The sequence below is a fragment of the Poecilia mexicana genome, unplaced genomic scaffold (assembly GCF_051168715.1).
Source record: "Poecilia mexicana isolate PSO_F unplaced genomic scaffold, ASM5116871v1 scaffold_7, whole genome shotgun sequence".
Lineage (NCBI taxonomy): Eukaryota > Metazoa > Chordata > Actinopteri > Cyprinodontiformes > Poeciliidae > Poecilia > Poecilia mexicana.
Genome location: NW_028263376.1, coordinates 30,434,015 through 30,453,650, shown reverse-complemented (window position 1 = coordinate 30,453,650; position 19,636 = coordinate 30,434,015). Strand labels below are relative to the sequence as shown.

The 19,636-nt window shown below is 40.4% G+C and overlaps 1 protein-coding gene and 1 non-coding gene across 2 annotated transcripts; one reads left to right on the top strand and one right to left on the bottom strand.

Moving 5' to 3' along the window:
- The first annotated feature begins 1,032 nt into the window (after positions 1 to 1,032).
- On the top strand, positions 1,033 to 17,897 carry LOC106915585 (kinesin heavy chain-like). Its single transcript, XM_014983273.2, has 28 exons — positions 1,033 to 1,706; positions 5,452 to 5,539; positions 5,643 to 5,716; positions 6,234 to 6,338; positions 6,485 to 6,533; positions 6,678 to 6,733; positions 6,835 to 6,922; positions 8,960 to 9,084; positions 9,188 to 9,292; positions 9,837 to 9,985; positions 10,884 to 11,032; positions 11,123 to 11,301; positions 11,659 to 11,727; positions 11,822 to 12,028; positions 12,322 to 12,468; positions 12,794 to 12,982; positions 13,113 to 13,230; positions 13,339 to 13,400; positions 13,643 to 13,752; positions 13,892 to 13,993; positions 14,207 to 14,267; positions 14,669 to 14,740; positions 15,373 to 15,477; positions 15,784 to 16,000; positions 16,096 to 16,270; positions 16,968 to 17,047; positions 17,146 to 17,185; positions 17,371 to 17,897. Exons 1-28 carry the CDS (start codon positions 1,578 to 1,580, stop codon positions 17,468 to 17,470), a joined length of 3,150 nt encoding a protein of 1,049 aa, XP_014838759.2. The 5' UTR covers positions 1,033 to 1,577; the 3' UTR covers positions 17,471 to 17,897.
- On the bottom strand, positions 11,526 to 11,598 carry trnak-cuu (transfer RNA lysine (anticodon CUU)). The gene has a single exon. It is a non-coding gene; the product is annotated as a tRNA-Lys (tRNA).
- Positions 17,898 to 19,636: the final 1,739 nt, after the last annotated feature.

Sequence of the window (19,636 nt, the reverse complement as noted above, 5' to 3'; positions counted from 1 at the left end):
ATTTTCTTCCAGTTCACAATTAGGAATAAATTTGTGTTGGTCTGTCACATGAAACCCCAAAATCTCGAATTGTATTAATACTTTTCTGAGGCAGTGCAAGTCGTACATTATTCATATGACCCTGAGTCACGACTGGCACAATGGTTTGTCCGACAATAAATTCATCAAGTCACCGGGTGTTATTTTGTACTTTTATTCTGCTTCAAAATAAAGTCATTTACCATGACCACGTCCTAAATAAACTAACCATGAATAAACAAACATTTCTGGTATCAAAATGACAGAATTTGGAAATGTTCTAGATGTGTGAATATTTTTTCAAGGCACAACATATCAGAAAGTCATTTTATTTTTCCATCGTATTCACCTGGAGCATTTATGCTTACATACAGAACATATACTTTAGCCAAAAAAATCGTTCGTGAAACAAATCACAATTTGAGAGAAACAGGCTAAGATCTGAATCAAAGTACATTGTAACATTGTCAAATTTATTAAAGTTTGTTAAAATATGACAAAAAAAAACTACAATTGCTACAAATACTTTTGGAAAGGATTGCTCCTATCATGGCTGTCCTCCACAACACTCCAAGTTGTGATGTAGCCTGAGAATTAAATAAACCCTCCAAGCAGCAGATCCAAACCCGTCTTAAAGCAGTCTGTCCAACATTGTAATGGGCAGAGTGTGTCCTCAGGCTTCACATTCCGCTGAATCATATTGTCTCACCATCAATCACTGTAATACATCTTCAAAGTGAAGCTCAGTCAGTAACAATAGCCTCTCTCCGCCCAGAGCCCACTTTTATTTATTTATACATTTTTTTCAAAGTGACTTCATGAGATCAGAAAGCTTCCAGAAAATGATTCTGAATGATGATTCATATATTATTAAACACTTTTTTTTTTCCTAATCAGTTCGGATGCGATGCTCCTCATGTTGGCTCCGACTTCCTCTTCCTATAACGATGCGGCTCCGACTCAAGATGATGATGCTGAGGCTGTGGGTACCGCTTTAAAGAAGCGGATGCTGACCACGCCCTTCCGCGAACCACCGATAGAGGGCGCGGTTTCGATCCCAAGCAGGCCGAAAGAGCAGCAGCTTTTACCTCACTGCCCTTCCAGCAGCATCTCACCTTCAGCCGGCCACACGCACATCCGCCGACGCCCCTGACAGAGACCACCGGAGGCAGGAGACACAAGCCGCGTCTGGAAGAGAAAAACAAACGGGGCGAAAGCGTCCAACACCAGGGCCAATTGATTTAATAATGTAGGGCTTGTTTTTGCGGTTTGACATCTAATTTAGCCTGCCCGCTTCACTGCGACACAGAAATCCCGCATAGATCTACCGCAACCTTCTCCTCGGCTTGTCACGATCAACCCGTCTTGCCTTCCCGGACGCAAGCAGTCGACGTCTTCCGCGAATCCGTCGCTGTTTGGGTTTTTTTCTTTTCTCTTTTCGGCAGTCAGATCAGGCCGCATCTGCTCGCCCTCCAGCCTCAGCAGCATCTTTCCAGCAGCAGCAGCAGAAGCAGCAGCATCATCATCCTTCTCATCAACGCCATCCTCGAATCTGCGCAATGGCCGACGTACCAGCGGAGTGCAACATAAAAGTGCTGTGTCGCTTTCGCCCCCTCAACCAGTCCGAGATCGTACGCGGGGACCAGTTCCTGCCCAAATTTCAAGGGGACGACACCGTCATCGTGGGGGTGAGTGAGGATGTTGGAGCCGCTTTGTTGCAGGCCCTTCATCAATAAATCACCAGCCGGCGCGACCCCATCTGTTTGGGTCGGAGCTCAGCTGTTCAACGCGACGCAGCAGCAAATTAAAACGCCGCGCTCTTTTCTCTTATTCTGGGGTCTATTGCATGACAAAGCGCAAAAGTTTAGCATTCAATGTGATGTTTCTGAAATGCGCACATTGGCCTGTTGCATCAGCTGACTGTGGTCTGCGCGGTGCTTAGATTGTTCTAGTGTTTATTTTTTTGTTTAAATGTTGCGATTATTGTAGCGGTTTCGTTGAGAATCGTTGATTCTTATTAACGAAAAAGAAATACGGAAGCTCGCCTCGTTCATCTTTGCCTCAGTGTTAAAGAGGCCCTGGGTGGTGTGTCCCCCCACCCCCCATCTCCCTAATATACACCGACAGTAAACACATTGCCTGGTAACGTGTTTATAGTGCAATTTATTTGTACATCGTTTTTTTTAAAGTGCACTGAAGAAAGAAAATATGTAAATTCTGCCTTTTTAAATTTGTGTTGATGACATCACAAGAGGCACAACAGTGAGTTCCTCATCAAGAACTACAAGCATGCAGATTTACAAACATTTAAAAACTGACCATGTTCCTCTTTGATATTGCTTTGGACCTATAAAAGAAGAAGAAGAAGAAGAAGAAGAAGACGACAACAGTCACTGTGCACTAAAGCCATGAATGAAGACTTTATTTTTGTCAGTTTACAATTTTTATGGAGATAAACTGTCCCAAAAACATTCAAGCATAATATCTAATCTTATTAGATTGTACATGATTATAATCAGAAATCTTTGCTATGCTCTATTTTGATTTATTCATTCTCTAATCCTTTGTGGTCCAGTCGACTTTTATAAAATATGACTAATTTTGGCCCAAGCTCTTACCAAAAATAACAAACTTCTGGTGGCAGATATTATTATTTAAAGTCAAAACACCTCATGGTGGGTGACACAGTTTTGTACCCAAAAACAAACATGAAGTGGGAAAAAGGGTTAAATGAGCAGCACTTGAATCAGGCTAGGTGGCATTAGTAAGCACTAGTATGGAAAAGCGACTTTTGATAGATTTGATTATATATATTTTGACATTCTGAAGCAGATAAGATGCATTAGAGTAAAGCAGTGGCCAGATTTTGATTCATTCGTCTTGATGGATGCAATTATTTCTTACTCATGAGAGTCAGAGAAGCAGAGTCTAATGTTTTGTTCACAAGCAACAATGGAAGAAAGCCTGCTGATCCACTGACATAATTCAAGCGCTCTCTTTGGCCTCCAGGCCAGCAGGGGGCTCCAACCAGGAAGTCACAAAGTTCACTACTCTGTCTGTCAGGTTGTAAATCCTGTTTTGATTTTCTCTCTAAAGTAATGTTACATTTGGACAAGTTTTGGCAATAGGAAATTGTCTACAAAGTTTACATTGATGAAAACTATCAGCAGAGGTTGGCATCTTTTTTTTTATAATAGTAATGTAGTCTGCTTAATTCTGCATAATAATTTAGTTTGAGAAACAGGTTCTGATTAAAAGCATGGAACGAATCTGGCTTGGAAACAGACTGTAGTTGGTAGCTTTTCTATATTTTAGTTTATAAGTAATTTCAAAAACATGTTTTACATTTTTGCATGTAAAGACTGCAAAGTGTCTCTACTCTACTTTCTTGTTGATAATTGTTTTTAAACAGACTAAATTTAGATACCATATGTACTAACAATATAAACTAATTAACTTAGCATAATCTGAATGCTACATTGTTCACTCTTGGCTTCTGCATATGTCAAACATAAAAAGGACACCAATAAAATAGTGTGCCTGCCTAAGGACACGTTCCAAAAAATGAGAGGATAATGTTGATTTAGATTCTCCCGTATCTTCGAACATGCAGAGAGACAAACTACAGTGAAACTATCTCCAGTGATGAATGCAGAGATCTCATCTTGACCTTCCTTTCCTCTGTTGGCATTAGGTTGGACACTAGAGCCAGAAACCGATCTGTCTAATTGCCCAAAGAGCAGATCAATAATCGTTCAGAGACAGCATGCATTACCGCCTGACCTGGTTTTTCATGTCTCTGGCTTTTAGCATCTGTCTCCTCTTGGGTCTTCTAATAATTCTTTGTTTTTCATTTCTTGTACTTTTTTTTTAATCTTCCTCTTGGCTTTCTTTATTGTCTCCCCTTATAAATTTGGTTTCCCTAACGCTTCCTTCAGAGAGTGACTGTCTCTCCCTCGTAAATCACTCTGACGTGTAGGCGGACTGCAGATGAGTCAATTTGCTAATGATGATTAATACAGCTCAGTTTCTGGCTGCTGACATTATTATAGAAGGCTGGCCTCAGGTTCAGATGGAAAAGTGATGGATGTCACTGAGTCACTTATCAGCGTGTCTCACAGAGGCTGCCTACATTTGATGTAATTAAATAAAAAGCATACCATTCTGGATTTAAGCACCAGCATATGGATGAAAGAAAATGACACCAGTTCAGGAGTCAGTATTTGTTTAGAAGGTCTGTATTTTATTCAGACATTAGCATCTTGTTTGGAAAGATATATACATGTATATATTTCCTGATTACTTGTATGGAGAGTAGAAGTGATATTGTGCCATATGTAGAGTTTTACTAACCAAATAAATAATGACAAAATGATTTGGAGATGACATTTTAATCTGGCTTCAGTAAGTAAATTTATCGATTAGCACAGCTAGCATCACTAAAACAGTCGTCATTCTAAGTGTACTCCAGGGAATGTAGATCTTTGTCTTATGTCTGAGATTCACAAAAAGATCCCAACATTCCCAAATCCAGCATTTCCATAACAGACAGAGGCTAAAGATCTGAAGATTAAAACAGAGAAACTGTTTTATACCTTTAGCCTTCCTGTTATTTGGTGAAAAATGTGCTCTCTTTTGTTGGCCGAATGAACTGTATACATGTCTTGACATGTTGTGGAAACAGATGCTTTCAACATCACTATGTGCTGAGACACTTAGTAACTGCATAAAGAAGATACTAAGTGTCGTCCATGTCAGCTGACGGAGTTTACATGCTGTGTGTTTGTTGTTTGGAAAAAGATTGTGTTTTTAATTACAGTGGTAGCTAACCAGTCAGGGCTAATGAAAGTGAAAATCCTCAAATTCTGGTCCGGATCTGATTTCTCAGCCCGTCTCTATAATTTACTTATTTTTTCTAATAAACTGCAGCAGCATGTCCTTTTGCTTCTTGTTCTTTGCTTAGCTTCAGTTTTACTATAAAAACTGGAATCTACTGAAGACAGATCCACATGGTTTTGCTAAGGTTCTGTGGAGCATGGTCATGTCAGAAGTGGCAAAAAAAATGGGGGAAAAAATTGAAAATGGTTCATTTTTAAAAAAGAAAAATCAAATTAAAGAATAGCACTGAAAACTCACTTAGGTGTAGATGTGTTTCAAAACCTGTAGGAGCAAAATTCACGTAAAAAAAAAAAAAAAAAAAAATGGTGATAACATCGTGGTAACATTCCCTCATTAGGAAAGAAACCCATGTTTCTTCAAAGTAAAGCACTTTATCAGGCATCTTCATTGATATGCCGGTATGTCGGATTATCAACAAGTTGTCCAGAATCAAGAGTAAAACTACAAAAAATGTTTAGTCAAAATTTATTTTCCAAAACATTTTCTTCTCTGATGTCATTTCTAACTGTTTGCTTTTGTTTTGTTTTGCTGCAGGGGAAGCCGTATGCATTTGATCGTGTGTTTCCAACCAACACCACCCAGGAGCAAGTTTACAATACCTGTGCCAAGCAGATCGTCAAGGGTAAGGTCAAACCGAGGAACACATCCACTGCTAAATCTACTCACAACATTACAGAAAAAAATCTGACAATCATTTATGTGTCGTTGTGTCTTTCTACATGCAGATGTGCTCAGTGGATACAATGGCACCATCTTTGCATATGGACAAACGTCCTCTGGGAAGACTCACACCATGGAGGTCTACATTACATTACATTACATTATATTATATTATATTATATTATATTATATTATATTATATTATTGCGTTCTGTGTCCAGTGGAGAAAATGAAATATTTCTGCTCTTACTCTTTTGTATCTTGTTCAGCTAAAATGGTGGACAGAATAAGACAATTATAGAGAATCTAGTTGAACTGTTTTTACATTTCCATGACACTATTTACCCGCTGCTTTGTTTTTGGTTCTGGTTTGTTTTGTTTCTGCTCCAGTTGATGGAAGCTGGACAATGGTTTTAACAGAAAATATCTATTTTAACAACTGATTATCTGTTGTCCTGAAAACAAGACAATTTTGGTTTTTTTGGGGGGTTTTTTTTAATCACAAATCTTGCTATTTTTCTATCATATCTTGTTATTTTTAGTGTCTTAAGGGTGTTATTGTAAAAAGAGCTTTCATCAACACTTTGATCTGGACACTAATGGCCGTCTCACACCTTCTCAGTGCTGTTTTTTCATCTGTTTTTCATCTGTTTCAGGGAAAGCTGCACGACCCTCACCAGATGGGCATCATTCCTCGCATTGCTGAGGATATTTTCAATCACATCTTTGCGATGGACGAAAACCTGGAATTCCACATCAAGGTCTAATTTTAGAGTTGCTCCATCTTGTGTCGTGAACATTTCTCGTTTAGGAAGAGTGTCTTATTTAGATGTGAACTTTTTTTTTTAACCCCCTCCCCCCCTATTTTTTTTGCTGTTCCCTTTTCCTTCATTTTTTTCTACATCAGGTTTCCTACTTTGAAATCTACATGGACAAAATCCGTGACCTGCTGGATGGTCAGTGAACAGAGATTGAAAAGAGATTAAAAGAATAATTTGCTAATGTGAAGAAGTATTTGTTTTATTTATTTTGTTTTCTTTTGGCTATAAATGTCTAAATCAAACAGATATGATGTTATGTTCATGTTTCGTTTCTTTTAGTGACGAAGACCAACCTGTCTGTCCACGAGGATAAGAACAGGGTTCCATATGTTAAGGTTGGTAACGGAGATGCTCTATTTTCATCCTTCTAAGTGAACCTCTGGCTGGATTATTACGTCAATGATAACATCTCTGCCTCATTTTCTCCTCCACTTAGGGATGCACGGAGCGCTTTGTGTCCAGCCCTGATGAGGTTATGGATGTGATTGATGAAGGCAAAGCGAACCGCCATGTTGCTGTGACCAGTGAGTATCAGTAAAATCCCATAGAAAACATTTATACGTACAATGATCCACACTCTTTTCTTTTCTTTTCTTTTTTTTTTTTTTTACAATGCAACCTCAAACTTTAATAGATATTGGATTTTTAATTGATTGACCACTGCAAAGCATGAGAGACTGTGAAGAGGAGGGAAAAGGAGACATCATTTTCACAATGTTTTATGAAAATATTTGGTTTTTAGGGCTAAAAATCTGAAATTGCAATCAACTCCCTGCCATGAGTGAATACTTTGTGGAACCTTGTTTTACGGCATTTGCAGTTTGTCCTTACATTTTAAAATTATGCTGTACTTTGTCTTGGTCTACCGCAGATAGTCTCAATAAAATACATTGAGGTTTTTGATTGTAATGTGACAGGATGTGTGGATCATTTTCATAATGTAACTGTTGTGAAGATCTGTGTTTGGAGAAACACTCACAGCTCCCACTGTTGCCAGTGTCATTGATAATAACGTGTTATGAGTAAATGATGGTCAAGTTTATCTTCCTCGTAATGGAAGCTCCTCGTTACAGGAAAAAAGGACAAGGCAAATAATATTTTCTTAATGAAAATGAAAACATGCACAAAGATCCCTGGATGGGGTTTGAACTTGGTGAAAAAATGCTAAATTTTAAAACGCAGTATTGTGAAAAGTAAATAAACAAAAAAAAACAAAATTGACCCCAAAAAATAAATAAAACCAACAGAGGCAGAAAATAAAACTTGAACATCCCTCCATAAAGGTTACAAAGTTTTCAATAAATGGGACAATTGTGTGTTTTGCTTTATTTCTGCACTTTTGTCACTTCAACCCTGAAAATTCACTTCCCTGTTCTGTTTTTGTCTATAAGTTAGTGCAATATCACAAGCTTTTGATTGAAAATGATAATTTACCATTATTGTGTTATATTCAACTCTATAATTATTTCAGGTATTGGTGTCAACTGTTTTTAGTATAAATGCTCTTGTACTTTTGTAGTCGACTTTTTCCTGCTGTGGTTACAAACAACATGCTGAAGTAAAACAATTAGTCCAATTATAAACTCCCTACAACCATAAAAAAATGACTTAAAATGTTTGTGGTTTTATTTGCCCACTCATGTTGATAAAACCAAAGGCAGACTAAAACAGGAAGGGGAAGCATCAGATGAGCTTTGGGAACCGGTGCATTCAAGACATGCGAGTCTCAAACTCACAACAACCTCGAACGTGGAGGGAGCAGCACGCCAGCAGAAGCGGCTCTCAGATGATTTGCTGAAAGCCGCATTCCTGTGCGGCGCAGGGTTGTCCGGTTCCTGTCGCTGCCTGCTGACTCACGGTGCTGCAGAGTGATGTTGCTGATAGCAGCCGAATGGGGCCACAGTCTGCCGACGCGGAGCTGATGCCCTCAGATATCTGCAGAGAAACCTGAACTTTCAGCCTGTGAGGCGGTTCGATCAGGAGAGTCATTTAGGAGAGTGCTGCTCATTTATCAGCGGCTCGCTGTGAAACGGTTAAATCCTCCCGCTGTGATGTTGGCTGCTTTGATCGATTTGAAACTAATTGTAGGGAAATTTTTAATTATTAAAAACAATAAACAGTAGGTTACCGCTTGCACTTCGTAACACTCTTTATTATGAAGAGCTTTGCGTCTTTAAGTTAGATGATTACATGGCTACAGTGTAGTAAAGATAATTAAGTTGCCTTTCATTCAACTCTAATTACATTAGCATAAACTCAAACTCAATCACTGGCTTCTGTTTTCCAACCATGACTTTTCCTTATGTTTTCCTTTCATTCTTTTCCAGAAAGTCGGGAGAGTCTCTCCATTTTAATTGGTTGAAGGGGGTCAGGAAAGGATAGCATTAATGTCAGAATTAATGGGCCCTACATTCGTCCACTTTCTTTATTAAAAAGTTAGTCACAATGCACCATATTTTAAAGTTGTCCTGTATGGGCGCTGGTGCCTCTTGCCACTATAAATTGCATTGTGATTTTCTTAAGTACTTCCTCTGTTTTTTTTTGTTTTTGTCTTTGTCCAGACATGAACGAGCACAGCTCTCGCAGCCACAGCATCTTCCTGATCAACATCAAGCAGGAGCACGTGGAGACAGAGCAGAAACTGTGTGGGAAACTCTACTTGGTGGATCTGGCTGGCAGCGAGAAGGCAGGAGATGCATGCAGGAGACAGCAAATATTCAACACCAGTGAATTCTCGCCAAATTCAGATCAGTGATTATTCTTCTCCGTGTTCGCTTTCCCCCCTCCAGGTCAGTAAGACCGGAGCTGCCGGTTCTGTCCTGGACGAGGCTAAAAACATCAACAAGTCTCTTTCCGCACTGGGGAATGTCATCTCTGCCTTGGCCGAGGGAACGGTAACAGCATTCGTTTCTCTCTTGATTCCCCGTTTGCCATTTCTGTTTGTTTAATTACTTAATTAAAAGACAGACAACAACAAAAAGATTTTCTCCTCAATTGTTTTAAGCTGTAAGCTGAAAGATTCAGTTTTTCCAAAGTGTTTTAGGACAGAAGAAAATGAACCAGTTTTACATTTCCATTTGTTCAGTTAGTTGTGTTTTAACTCAAAGAGGAAAGAGTCTTTCTGTCCTGCTTGTTGGCTGAAGTTTTTACTGCCCTCTATCTTTTCCTTTCCTTTCCTTTCCTTTCCTTTCCTTTCCTTTCCTTTCCTTTCCTTTCCTTTCCTTTCCTTTCCTTTCCTTTCCTTTCCTTTCCTTTCCTTTCCTTTCCTTTCCTTTCCTTTCCTTTCCTGTTTCAGGCTCTGTACTTCTAACATTAAAAAAATGAAATGAAATAAAATAAATCAGTTTCTGTTCTTGTTTTGTATCTCGCTTTTCTCCTGTTCTTTGTTGTTGATTTATCTATAGCCGTTTCTCTTCTCCGATCGTTCATCTCCTGCAGAAAAGTCATGTTCCGTACCGCGACAGCAAAATGACCCGCATCCTGCAGGACTCGCTGGGCGGGAACTGTCGCACCACCATGTTCATCTGCTGCTCTCCGTCCAGCTACAACGAAGGGGAGACTAAATCAACTCTGATGTTCGGACAGCGGTAGACACACAGTCGACTCAGCTTTGACAAATATCTAATTCTGTTCAGATTGGACAATAAAAAAAAAAAATAAAGCTTGCATTAAAAATTGAGCTGCAATAAGTGGGAGAAGTTAAAGAAATAGGAACACATTTAAGGGAATTATACTTTAAATTAATGCTATTTTCATGCAAACGTTTTCAATGTTGATTTTCTTTTGTTAGACAATATATTTTTTCTCCACTTACTTACTTATATTTTACAAAGCATTTAAAACATCTAATATTTTTCTAATTTTTAGTAAGTTTTTACAATCTAAGCTGAACAGATTTTAAAAAAAACTTCCTTCTGATGTTACTAATGTTTTTTTTTTTCTATTTGATTCTGAAAGTCAGAGAGGCGAAGAACCCATGCTTCACTCTTCAGATTAAAATGCATTCTCTGCATTTCTGCTAAAGAAAATGTTTGCACAAAAAAATCTTTGTGAGAAGATTTTCAAATGAAGTTTGGACAATTGTTAGACTCATCCTTAATGACATATTAGACATTTTATTATATAATCACGGTAAACCATAAAAAATGTTTTGCACAGGAATGAATCAGGGCAGTGAAGTCTTTTGGGCATGAACTGAAATTCAAATAATTTGCGGTAGATAGAAATGCCTTTTGATTATATTTAAGTTTTATTTTGTGTAAACCAACACAAAGCTGCACATAAATGGAAACTGGAAATAAAATATTGTTTTTTGTTCCTTTTCCTCACCCTGGATTTCAGTCATATCTCTGCATGTCCAAAGCATCATACTGTGTGATGTTACAAAATCTGGAAAGAAATTCTTATTTATGTGATAAAACAGTCTTAACAAAGCGATTCTTAATTCCAACCTGTATTTATTCCCTTTCCTTCTTCTGGTCTCAGCGCCAAGACCATAAGGAACACGGCCTCCATTAACCTGGAGCTGACTGCCGAGCAGTGGAAGAGGAAATACGAGAAGGAGAAGGAGAAGAACAAGACGCTGAAGGAGACGATTCAGAAACTGGAGGCGGAGCTCAACCGCTGGAGAAACGGTGCGATCATCTCTTCCAATCAGGCCGTCGTTTTGGCTGCATAACTTCTGATCAGATCCGAGATGCAGCGTCGTGTCTTCTGCTTCGCAGGAGAGGACGTACCCGAGACTGAGCAGACCACGCCAGACGTGGTGACTCGCATCGAGACCGTGGAGGAGCGCCCCGTTCTGGACAACGACACCTCCTCCATTGTGGTCCGCATCTCCGAAGAGGAGCGGCAGAAGTACGAAGAGGAGATCCGCAAGCTGTACAAGCAGCTGGATGACAAGGTTGAAAGCTACAAACTTAAAACAGTCCCTTGTTGTTATGTAAACTATGTTAGTAGACGTGCAAAGCTACCCTGAAAATTGGTATTTAAGGCTGATTATGTCCGTCCAACTAAACTAGGGAGCATCAGTCAGAGAGACCAACAAGATCTGTGTGACGCTATACACATTTGAGTCAAATGATTACATTTTTGTAATTTTGCTAAATTATACAGTCAACAAACTGGCGCCCAACGTGGGGCTCAAACCCACGACCCTGAGATTAAGAGTCTCATGCTCTACCGACTGAGCTAGTCGGGCTCAGTCAGGCGTTTCCAACATTTTAAAGGGTCAATATTCATTATGTCACGTTTGCTGCAGGACGATGAGATCAACCTGCAGTGTCAGCTGGTGGAGAAACTGAAGCAGCAAATGCTGGACCAGGACGAGGTGAGAAAACTCTCCCAAATGTCCTAAATGATCCGATTCTGCCTTTAGCTCTTAAAACGTTCTGTTGTATCTTTTACCGTCTTCACGCCGGCAGCTCCTGGCCTCGTCCCGGGGAGACGGGGACAAGGTCCAGGCTGAGCTCGGCAGGCTGCAGGTGGAGAGCGACTGCGCCAAGGCCGAGGTGAAGGAGGTCCTTCAGGCTCTGGAGGAGCTGGCCATTAACTACGACCAGAAGAGCCAGGAGGTGGAGGAGAAGGGCCTGCAGAACCAGCTGCTGGCCGACCAGCTGTCCCAGAAAATGGTACGTTTCACCGTGACGCGATTGGTGGAGGGAGTCAGGAGAACCGAGCTGAGAGGCAGGAGGGGGAACAGAAGGTCCATTCTGGCCGCGCTGCAACAAAGAGACGAGCAAATGTTACAGTAACACAGTTTCAGTGAGTGGAAAGCAGTGCAGGAATTTTATGAAATTTAAATATTGGATTAGAAAAATCTGTTTATATTTTAGATATGTGGAAGTTATGTTTGTACTTCTGTTAGTTTGACGTCCATTAAAGCTCTACGGTTGGCTCGTGTGCTTCTCCTCCCCCCCCCCAGGCGAGTCTGATGGAGCTGGAGGCAGAGCTGTCCCGTATGCAGGAGGTGAGCGGTCAGCAGAGGAAGCGCATCGCCGACGTCCTCAACGGACTCATGAGGGACCTCAGCGAGTTCAGCACCATCGTTGGGAACGGAGAGATAAAGCTGGTGAGCACAACTGCAGAACTAGAAGAGGTTTCATGTGGAGGTTATGGAGGCAGATCACCTTAAAATGTCTTAAACTCAATTATCTCAGGTACAGGCTTCAGTAGGCTAAGATTCTCCTTAATAGATTTTATTTCAGTCATGCATCTACATTCATCCATTTTTTTTATACTCTGTGGCATTAATTTGTTTTATGTGCTGGAGTTTTGCCTCAGGAATTTGGTTGTTGTTGCCCTAATTTGCAAAAAAAAAAAATGTTTGTTGTGGTTGGCTGTTCTTTGTTCTGGTGTAAAATTGGACGAAAACTTGTTCCTGTTTGTTCGTGTAGCCGGTGGAGATCAGCGGCGCCATCGAGGAGGAGTTCACCGTGGCCCGGCTCTACATCAGTAAGATCAAGTCGGAGGTGAAGAGCATGGTGAAGCGATGCCGCCAGCTGGAGAACATGCAGCTGGAGTGCCACCGCAAGATGGAGGAGACCGGCCGGGAGCTCTCCTCCTGCCAGCTCCTCATCTCTCAGGTGCCAACGCAGAATAAAAAAAAAGAGGAATAAATAAAATAAACAAACTAAAATAATCATGGACAGATGGTTGAAGGGGTGGAAGGGCCTTCATGGTTCATGCTGTTGTTTGTGCTTTCTGTTCGTGCAGCATGAGGCTAAGATCCGCTCTCTGACCGAGTACATGCAGAGTGTGGAGCAGAAGAAGAGGCAGCTGGAGGAAAGCCACGACTCCCTGACCGAAGAGCTGGCTAAGCTGCAGGACCAGGGTAACGAGCAGCACAGAAAAGCTCAGGAAAGCCTGTCTTGCAAAATAAATTCTGCTTTCTCGCTTCATGTGGCTTTTTTTTTTTGCTTGTTTGCCACTGAACTTACAGATAACTCTGTGCTTGAGGAGAAAGACGGAGAGAAGGGTGAGATCGAGGATGGAAATACGAAGGTAAAGATTTTACTGTGTGCGTTTAGGTGAAAGTTGGTGTACTTTCCTGTAAAAATGTAGTAATTCCTTTAAACCTCACAATATGTTTGACTCAAATTACACTCCTGAGCTTCACCTGCTAAAAAAAATCAATACCAGATTTTTTTTATTAATTTGATTTAAGTGTTTAATGCCTGGCAGGAGAAACCATGGTATATTATCAGTCAGCATCTTTTAATGCACGTGGTTTTCCCAACTTCCAGAAAGCGCTTCGTCAGCAGGGGGAGTCTCACCGCGGCCTCCATCACAAGCAGCTCGCCCGCCTGCGGGATGAGATCAACGAGAAGCAGAGGGTCATCGATGAGCTCACCGAGTCTGACATCATCTTTTCTTTTACCAAAAGATTGTCTTCTATCCAGTCTTTTAATTTCAATAGTTATTTGCTATTTTACTTGTGTTTTCCATTGAAGGAACTGTGACTTATTTTATTTTTTTATGTCCTAAAACTTCAGTCGTAACTCCAAGCTGGAGCTGGAGCTGGCTCAGGTGCGCGCCGACTTTGATCGCCTGAAGAGTCAGGACAGCTGCAAGAGCGAGCGCCTGGAGGAGCTTTCGTATGTATCTGGGAGTTTTAGTTTCACTAAAGCTATATTTGGATTAAAGTCATGATCCTGATGTTCAAGAAAAGGAAATAAAAAAAGAAAAAAAATCATGGCCATTTAGTATGTAAATGAGTATTTATGCATATTTGACGACAGAAGTGATTGATCTGAGTTTTAGTCCAGCAAGAGAACAACTGAACAGATGCTTTTCCTGCTTTTTGTTAGATTCCTGCATGAGCGCCATGAGCAGACCAAGCAGGACTTGAAGGGTCTGGAGGAGACTGTTGTGAGTAAAACAGACACGACTTTCCATCTGCTTACAACTCCAAGAGTTTCTCCCTAAAGGACGACACTGTATAAGTTTCGCATAACAGAGAAAATAGTTGTTTTTACCGCAGGTCTGCAAGACCAAAACAGTGAATTTTTTTTTTTTTTTTGATGTAGCAGCCCTGGGTTTTGTAGTTTTTACAAGCGTATCTTGTAAAAACTACAAGAACTACAACGGTTTTTAGTTGTTGTCATCTGTGCAGACAGCAGTCGTGTGATTGGTCCGAGTTTTGAATTGGCTGTGGTTCACACGCTGAAATGCTGCAGTGGGAGAAACTTATGAAGACTTTCCAGAGACTCTGCACTTGAGTTCTGTCTAATGGAGCTTCTCTAGACTTTAACCGTCTTTCCGTCTTCCAGGCCCGGGAACTCCAGACCCTCCACAACCTGCGCAAGCTGTTCGTTCAAGACCTCACGTCGCGGGTTAAAAAAGTAAGGAGCTCAGCTCTCAAGAAACCCGTGAGCTACAAGCGCCTCACAGAGGCTTACGAACATATTCACACGCCTTGAAATTCTTCACATTTTGCCACATTACGATGACAGATTGCAGTTTTTTTTTTTACTTGAAAACGATGTGATAGATCAACTCAAAGTAAAGTATGATGGTAAAGTGGAAGGAAAAGGATTCATGGTTTGGACATTTTCATTTTTAAAACATATATGAAAAGGAGCAGCTCAAGTGGGAGAAAAGACTGAAGAGTGGAAAAAAGAAAAGCAATATTAAAAGAAAATAACTGACCACTTGTTTACCTGTAAACACATTACAGTCCTGAATAAAAAACTGTTTCAAAGGCTGAAACTGGGGCACTAAACATTGATAACAGGGTTTGTAAAAAAAAAGAAAAAATGATACAAACTATTAATCATTTATTTTATGCTTACTGACTGATGTGACAAAATGTAAAAACGTACCGCAGCAAACTGCTCTGTGTTACTTTTGATTTTTTAAATATTTCTACAGAAATATAAAAAAAAAATGTTGCAGACAATTCATCAGCTCCTCCGTTAAGAAGCGTTCCCCTTTTGATTTTCTCTTGTTTTTTTCTTTGTTTCTGTCTCTGCAGAGTTCCGAAATGGAGCCTGATGATAGCGGGGGGTCTAGCACCCAGAAGCAGAAGATTTCCTTTCTTGAGAATAACCTGGACCAACTTACAAAGGTTCACAAACAGGTGAGAAGCGCATAGAAGTGAGACGGGTTGTAATAATAAGCGATGTGATCCTGCAGGTTGGAATTAGATCTTAGAGAAGACGTACGACATCAATACAGCAGAGTTATCATGATGCATTATTGCTATTTTTCACTCACTTTTTGCACCAGTCAGTTTTGGGTCATTTGCTCCAAACAACACAAGTAGATTGTGAGTTTGAAAGTAATAAATGAAGATCTCTGCGAACCGTTTGTTTATATTGGTTCTGTGCCTTTAAATCGGTTGTATTTCATCCTGTTTCCTGTCTCTCTTACCCCACACCCACAGCTGGTTCGTGACAATGCAGATCTGCGTTGTGAGCTTCCAAAGCTGGAGAAACGTCTTCGGTCTACTGCTGAGAGAGTTAAGGCCCTGGAGACTGCACTGAGGGACGCCAAAGAGGGCGCCATGATGGACCGCCGCCGCTACCAGCAGGAGGTGGATCGGATCAAGGAGGCCATGAAGTCTAAAATCGCGCTGAGGCGCCCCCATGCTGCACAGATCGGTACAGTTCCCTCACTTGTCCTACGCAACACTCGAGCGTGACGGTGCGACTACGAACAGCTGACAAATCTTACGTGGCGCTCGTCATTCCAACAGCAAAACCAGTGAGACCAAAGCAGCTGCCCGTCTGCTCTCCCACCAACCCGTTCTACGCCTACATCCGGGCCACCGAGCACGCCAACGCCTACAGCAACGCCCTCTTCCAGAGCAGCACGACGCCCAAGAGCTCCTCCAGCATCGACTGCAACCTGAACTCTGTGCAGAGCAACACGTGAGTTAAATACTCCCTCGGTCTGCGCCATCTTTGACCGGAGCGCTTAAACGTTTTTCCACATTTCTCCATGTTTAGACCAGAAACTGCAAATTCGTCTACGTCGAATGTGACAGACCAACGCATGGCGATAACTGTGAAGCAGAAGGAGAACGCATGATATTAGAAACACTGTTTACGAAAGTAAAGCTCATTTAAATAAAGAGGTTAAACCAACGTGCTGCCGGTTAATATATGGAATAAAATATGTGACACCAATGTTTGTAAGAATGTTTTTATAAAAGACTAATGTTAGAGACTGGGGCAGAGCTTCACTTTCCAGTAGAAAAACAACTGAACACATGCAGACACAGAAACAATGAAATCCCTTATTCATGTTTTAGAATGGCCCAGTCAAAGTCCAGCCATAAATCCTCATAGAATACATATGATAAAACTTGAAAACTGTTCTTATTAGAACGTTCAGACTTTCAGAAATATTCCAGTAGCTTGTGTTGGTCTGTCAGGACAGCTGAATCAGCAAAATACTCTGAAGTTAGAGGTGATTATGTGACAAAATGCTAACAGATACAAGGTACTACTTTTGTAATGCCTCATACATAAAGGCGCACAGAATCTAACGAGCTGATTTTGTGCTGTGAAACGCAGAGATCTCGCAGGTTACTTCATTTAGTTTCAATGTTTTCCTGTTTGGCAGAGTTTCCACAGCTCTGGGCTACAGAGCAGGGAGGTATAATGGAGATGTGCTGGAGTCCTACCCTCTCAACATTGACAACGGTAAAAATACATTTATAAAAACCTCAACTCCTGTTGAGAACAGCTCTAATAATTGTGTTTCAACATCTTCTTAAACTCCTGATTTTTTCCTCCAACAGGAAACAGCCTCAATGAAACCAGAGACATAAATGACAACAGGTGAGATCTGAAAGAAAATATTCACCGTTTTATTCAACAGAGGTTTTTAACCATTTTTTTTTCTTCTTCGATAAACTAAAAATGATCTTAAGCAATCAGGTTGTTGACGTCCTTATTAAGAGTCAGTCAGCTGACCTTTACGCGGCACTATCCAGATGAAACTCACAATGTTTCTGCTTCATCAGAAGTGACGTTCACTGTGGCAGCGAGGTGGATGACTCAAACAGGCACAACAGCATGCAGCAGCCGCAGACTGCTTCAAGTTGTAAGTTTATACGAATGTAACCTTTAATCTAACGACTACATACCTGATCCTAGACTCACTTGGAATTTTAGATTTTGTTTCATGCACACACTTCGCTTTCTGCATAAAGCAGTAGATAATAAAGGGCAGAATTCCTGATGTTGTCCAACTAAATACTTTTTCCCTCTCGGCTATTAAAGTAAACAGAACTGCAGTGGATACAAAAACTCAGTAAAAAAAAAAAAATCATCTGTGTTTGGTTTGGCTTTTGCCACGAAAATTAAATCTTGTTGTTTATTGAAATTGTAGGGTTTTTTTTTTCTCCCATCACAATTATTCTACTAAAATCGATGACATTATGTGGAAATATTGAAGCAACATCTAAAATATCAGCCAGGATGCTAAAGCTTGGGTACAGATTGACATTCTGTGCCCAAATGGGCCAAAAGTTCAGCAAACTATAGTGAAAAGCTTGTGGAAGAATAAAAATTTCACCAAAATGATGCAGCCTAAAGGCACTTTGATCAAATATTAAGGAAATATGTGTAAAACAAAATTAATCTGCATGGATTCTCTTTAGCTAAAAGGCTCTTTCATATTCTGATATTTAGCAAGGACATCCTAAATGAGGGTAAGAATGGCTTAGTTGCATATAATGCCACACACTGAGGGAAAAATCTTTTGCAGTGTATTTAAATACTAGAAAATTCCTGCAGAAATTTTAAGGGGCCTGCCTCCTGTGCCCATCCCTTTAAACCCAGCGTTTCAAATTTGTCATGAAAAATAGATATAAGCAGGTCTGACATACTTAACCCAACACCAGCACAGAATAGCTGTGAATATTGTCAGGTATATTATGATATATGTGTCACCATTGAAAAGTGAGACCGACGACGACTATAAGCTTCGCACATGTGGTTCTCACTCATGGTCCAAAATAAAAAACATGAAGAAAGTTGGTAATAGTTAATTTCTAAAAACAATTTAAATTTTCATAGTAAAGATTTTAATTTACACTCAAAAATTCAGACAAATAATTTTATGTAAGCAAAACATGAAAAGTCACAGGAAATATGTATTATTCCCACAATGCATTGTGAGATCTGATTCAGCGCTGTGAGATTACTCACTGCCTCTGTCTAGGACCCGTTGCTATGGTAATTAATTATCTGCACCTGGGCTGGCTCTCTCCCTGGTTTCTATACTTGTGAGACACCCAGCGTCGGTCTCAGGGCCCTGACAAAAAACCATAAGCCCTAGGAAAATTTTGAAAACATTTTACAGGAGCAGGCATGTGTATCTATGTCATGACCAAGTTTGACATCAATAGGCCGCTATTTGTGCCTGTGAGGGGGAGTTAAAAAGAGTTTTGGAGTCTGACCTCCACTGTCCTGTGTGTGTGTTTCAGATTTATCTATTGCAATGTCAGTAAGGCATTGCTTATGGCAGGCCCCAATCAGGCTTATATTGAAAAAAATATCACTTTTCTAAAGAAAATATATTGTACTGGTGAAGAGTTTTTCTTTCATAGCTTCAAAAAATAACTTTATGCATTAGATTCACATACAATAAGCAAGAGAAAGTAATCGAAGACTATAATGCATCTAGAAAAAAACGTGTTTGTGGTTTAGCGAGGTGTTACAAGCACTTAAGCATTTTGGGGTTTTCTATATTTTGTGTGCTAGTTTGAGACACAAAGAGACATTTCTCATAGTGACTAATGAAGGGCATTTACTTCTCCAAGTAAAGCAAGAGGCAAAATTAAATCTGTTTCTCTGAGATCTAAAGCCAGGAATTAAACTGCAAAAAAAAAACGTATATAAATTCGGCTTGCAAAACAAAACACAGTCCAACATAAAACTGGTGGTGTGTACAAACCAAAATCAACCCAAATGAATTGATTAGTTAATGATCCTTCCTGTTATTAATCTCTATTTGGTTGTCTTTGCAGAGCTCAACCAAACACTGTAACCCTCGGAGAACCCTCCCGTTTCGTTCGCATGCAGCCTCTGTGACCTCCGTCCACCGCATCACCACTGAAGATGAAGATGAAGATCTGTAACCCTGTGGAAGATGAAGCCCCCTCCTGTTCCCACGGTGACCTTTCTTGCTCTATGTTTTGGGCTCCAGTCCCTTCCGGTTCAGCCAGTGCTGAGCATCTTCTCTCAGGCTCTGCTTTATTCAGACAGCCTAATCACAGACGAATC

Excerpts from the sequence above, each read along its gene's own strand:
- LOC106915585 (XM_014983273.2), top strand. The coding sequence starts at position 1,578 with ATGGCCGACGTACCAGCGGAGTGCAACATAAAAGTGCTGTGTCGCTTT. Across the intron at positions 5,540-5,642 it reads TGCCAAGCAGATCGTCAAGG|ATGTGCTCAGTGGATACAAT; the intron begins GTAAGGTCAAAC and ends TTCTACATGCAG. Across the intron at positions 15,478-15,783 it reads TTACAAAGGTTCACAAACAG|CTGGTTCGTGACAATGCAGA; the intron begins GTGAGAAGCGCA and ends CCACACCCACAG.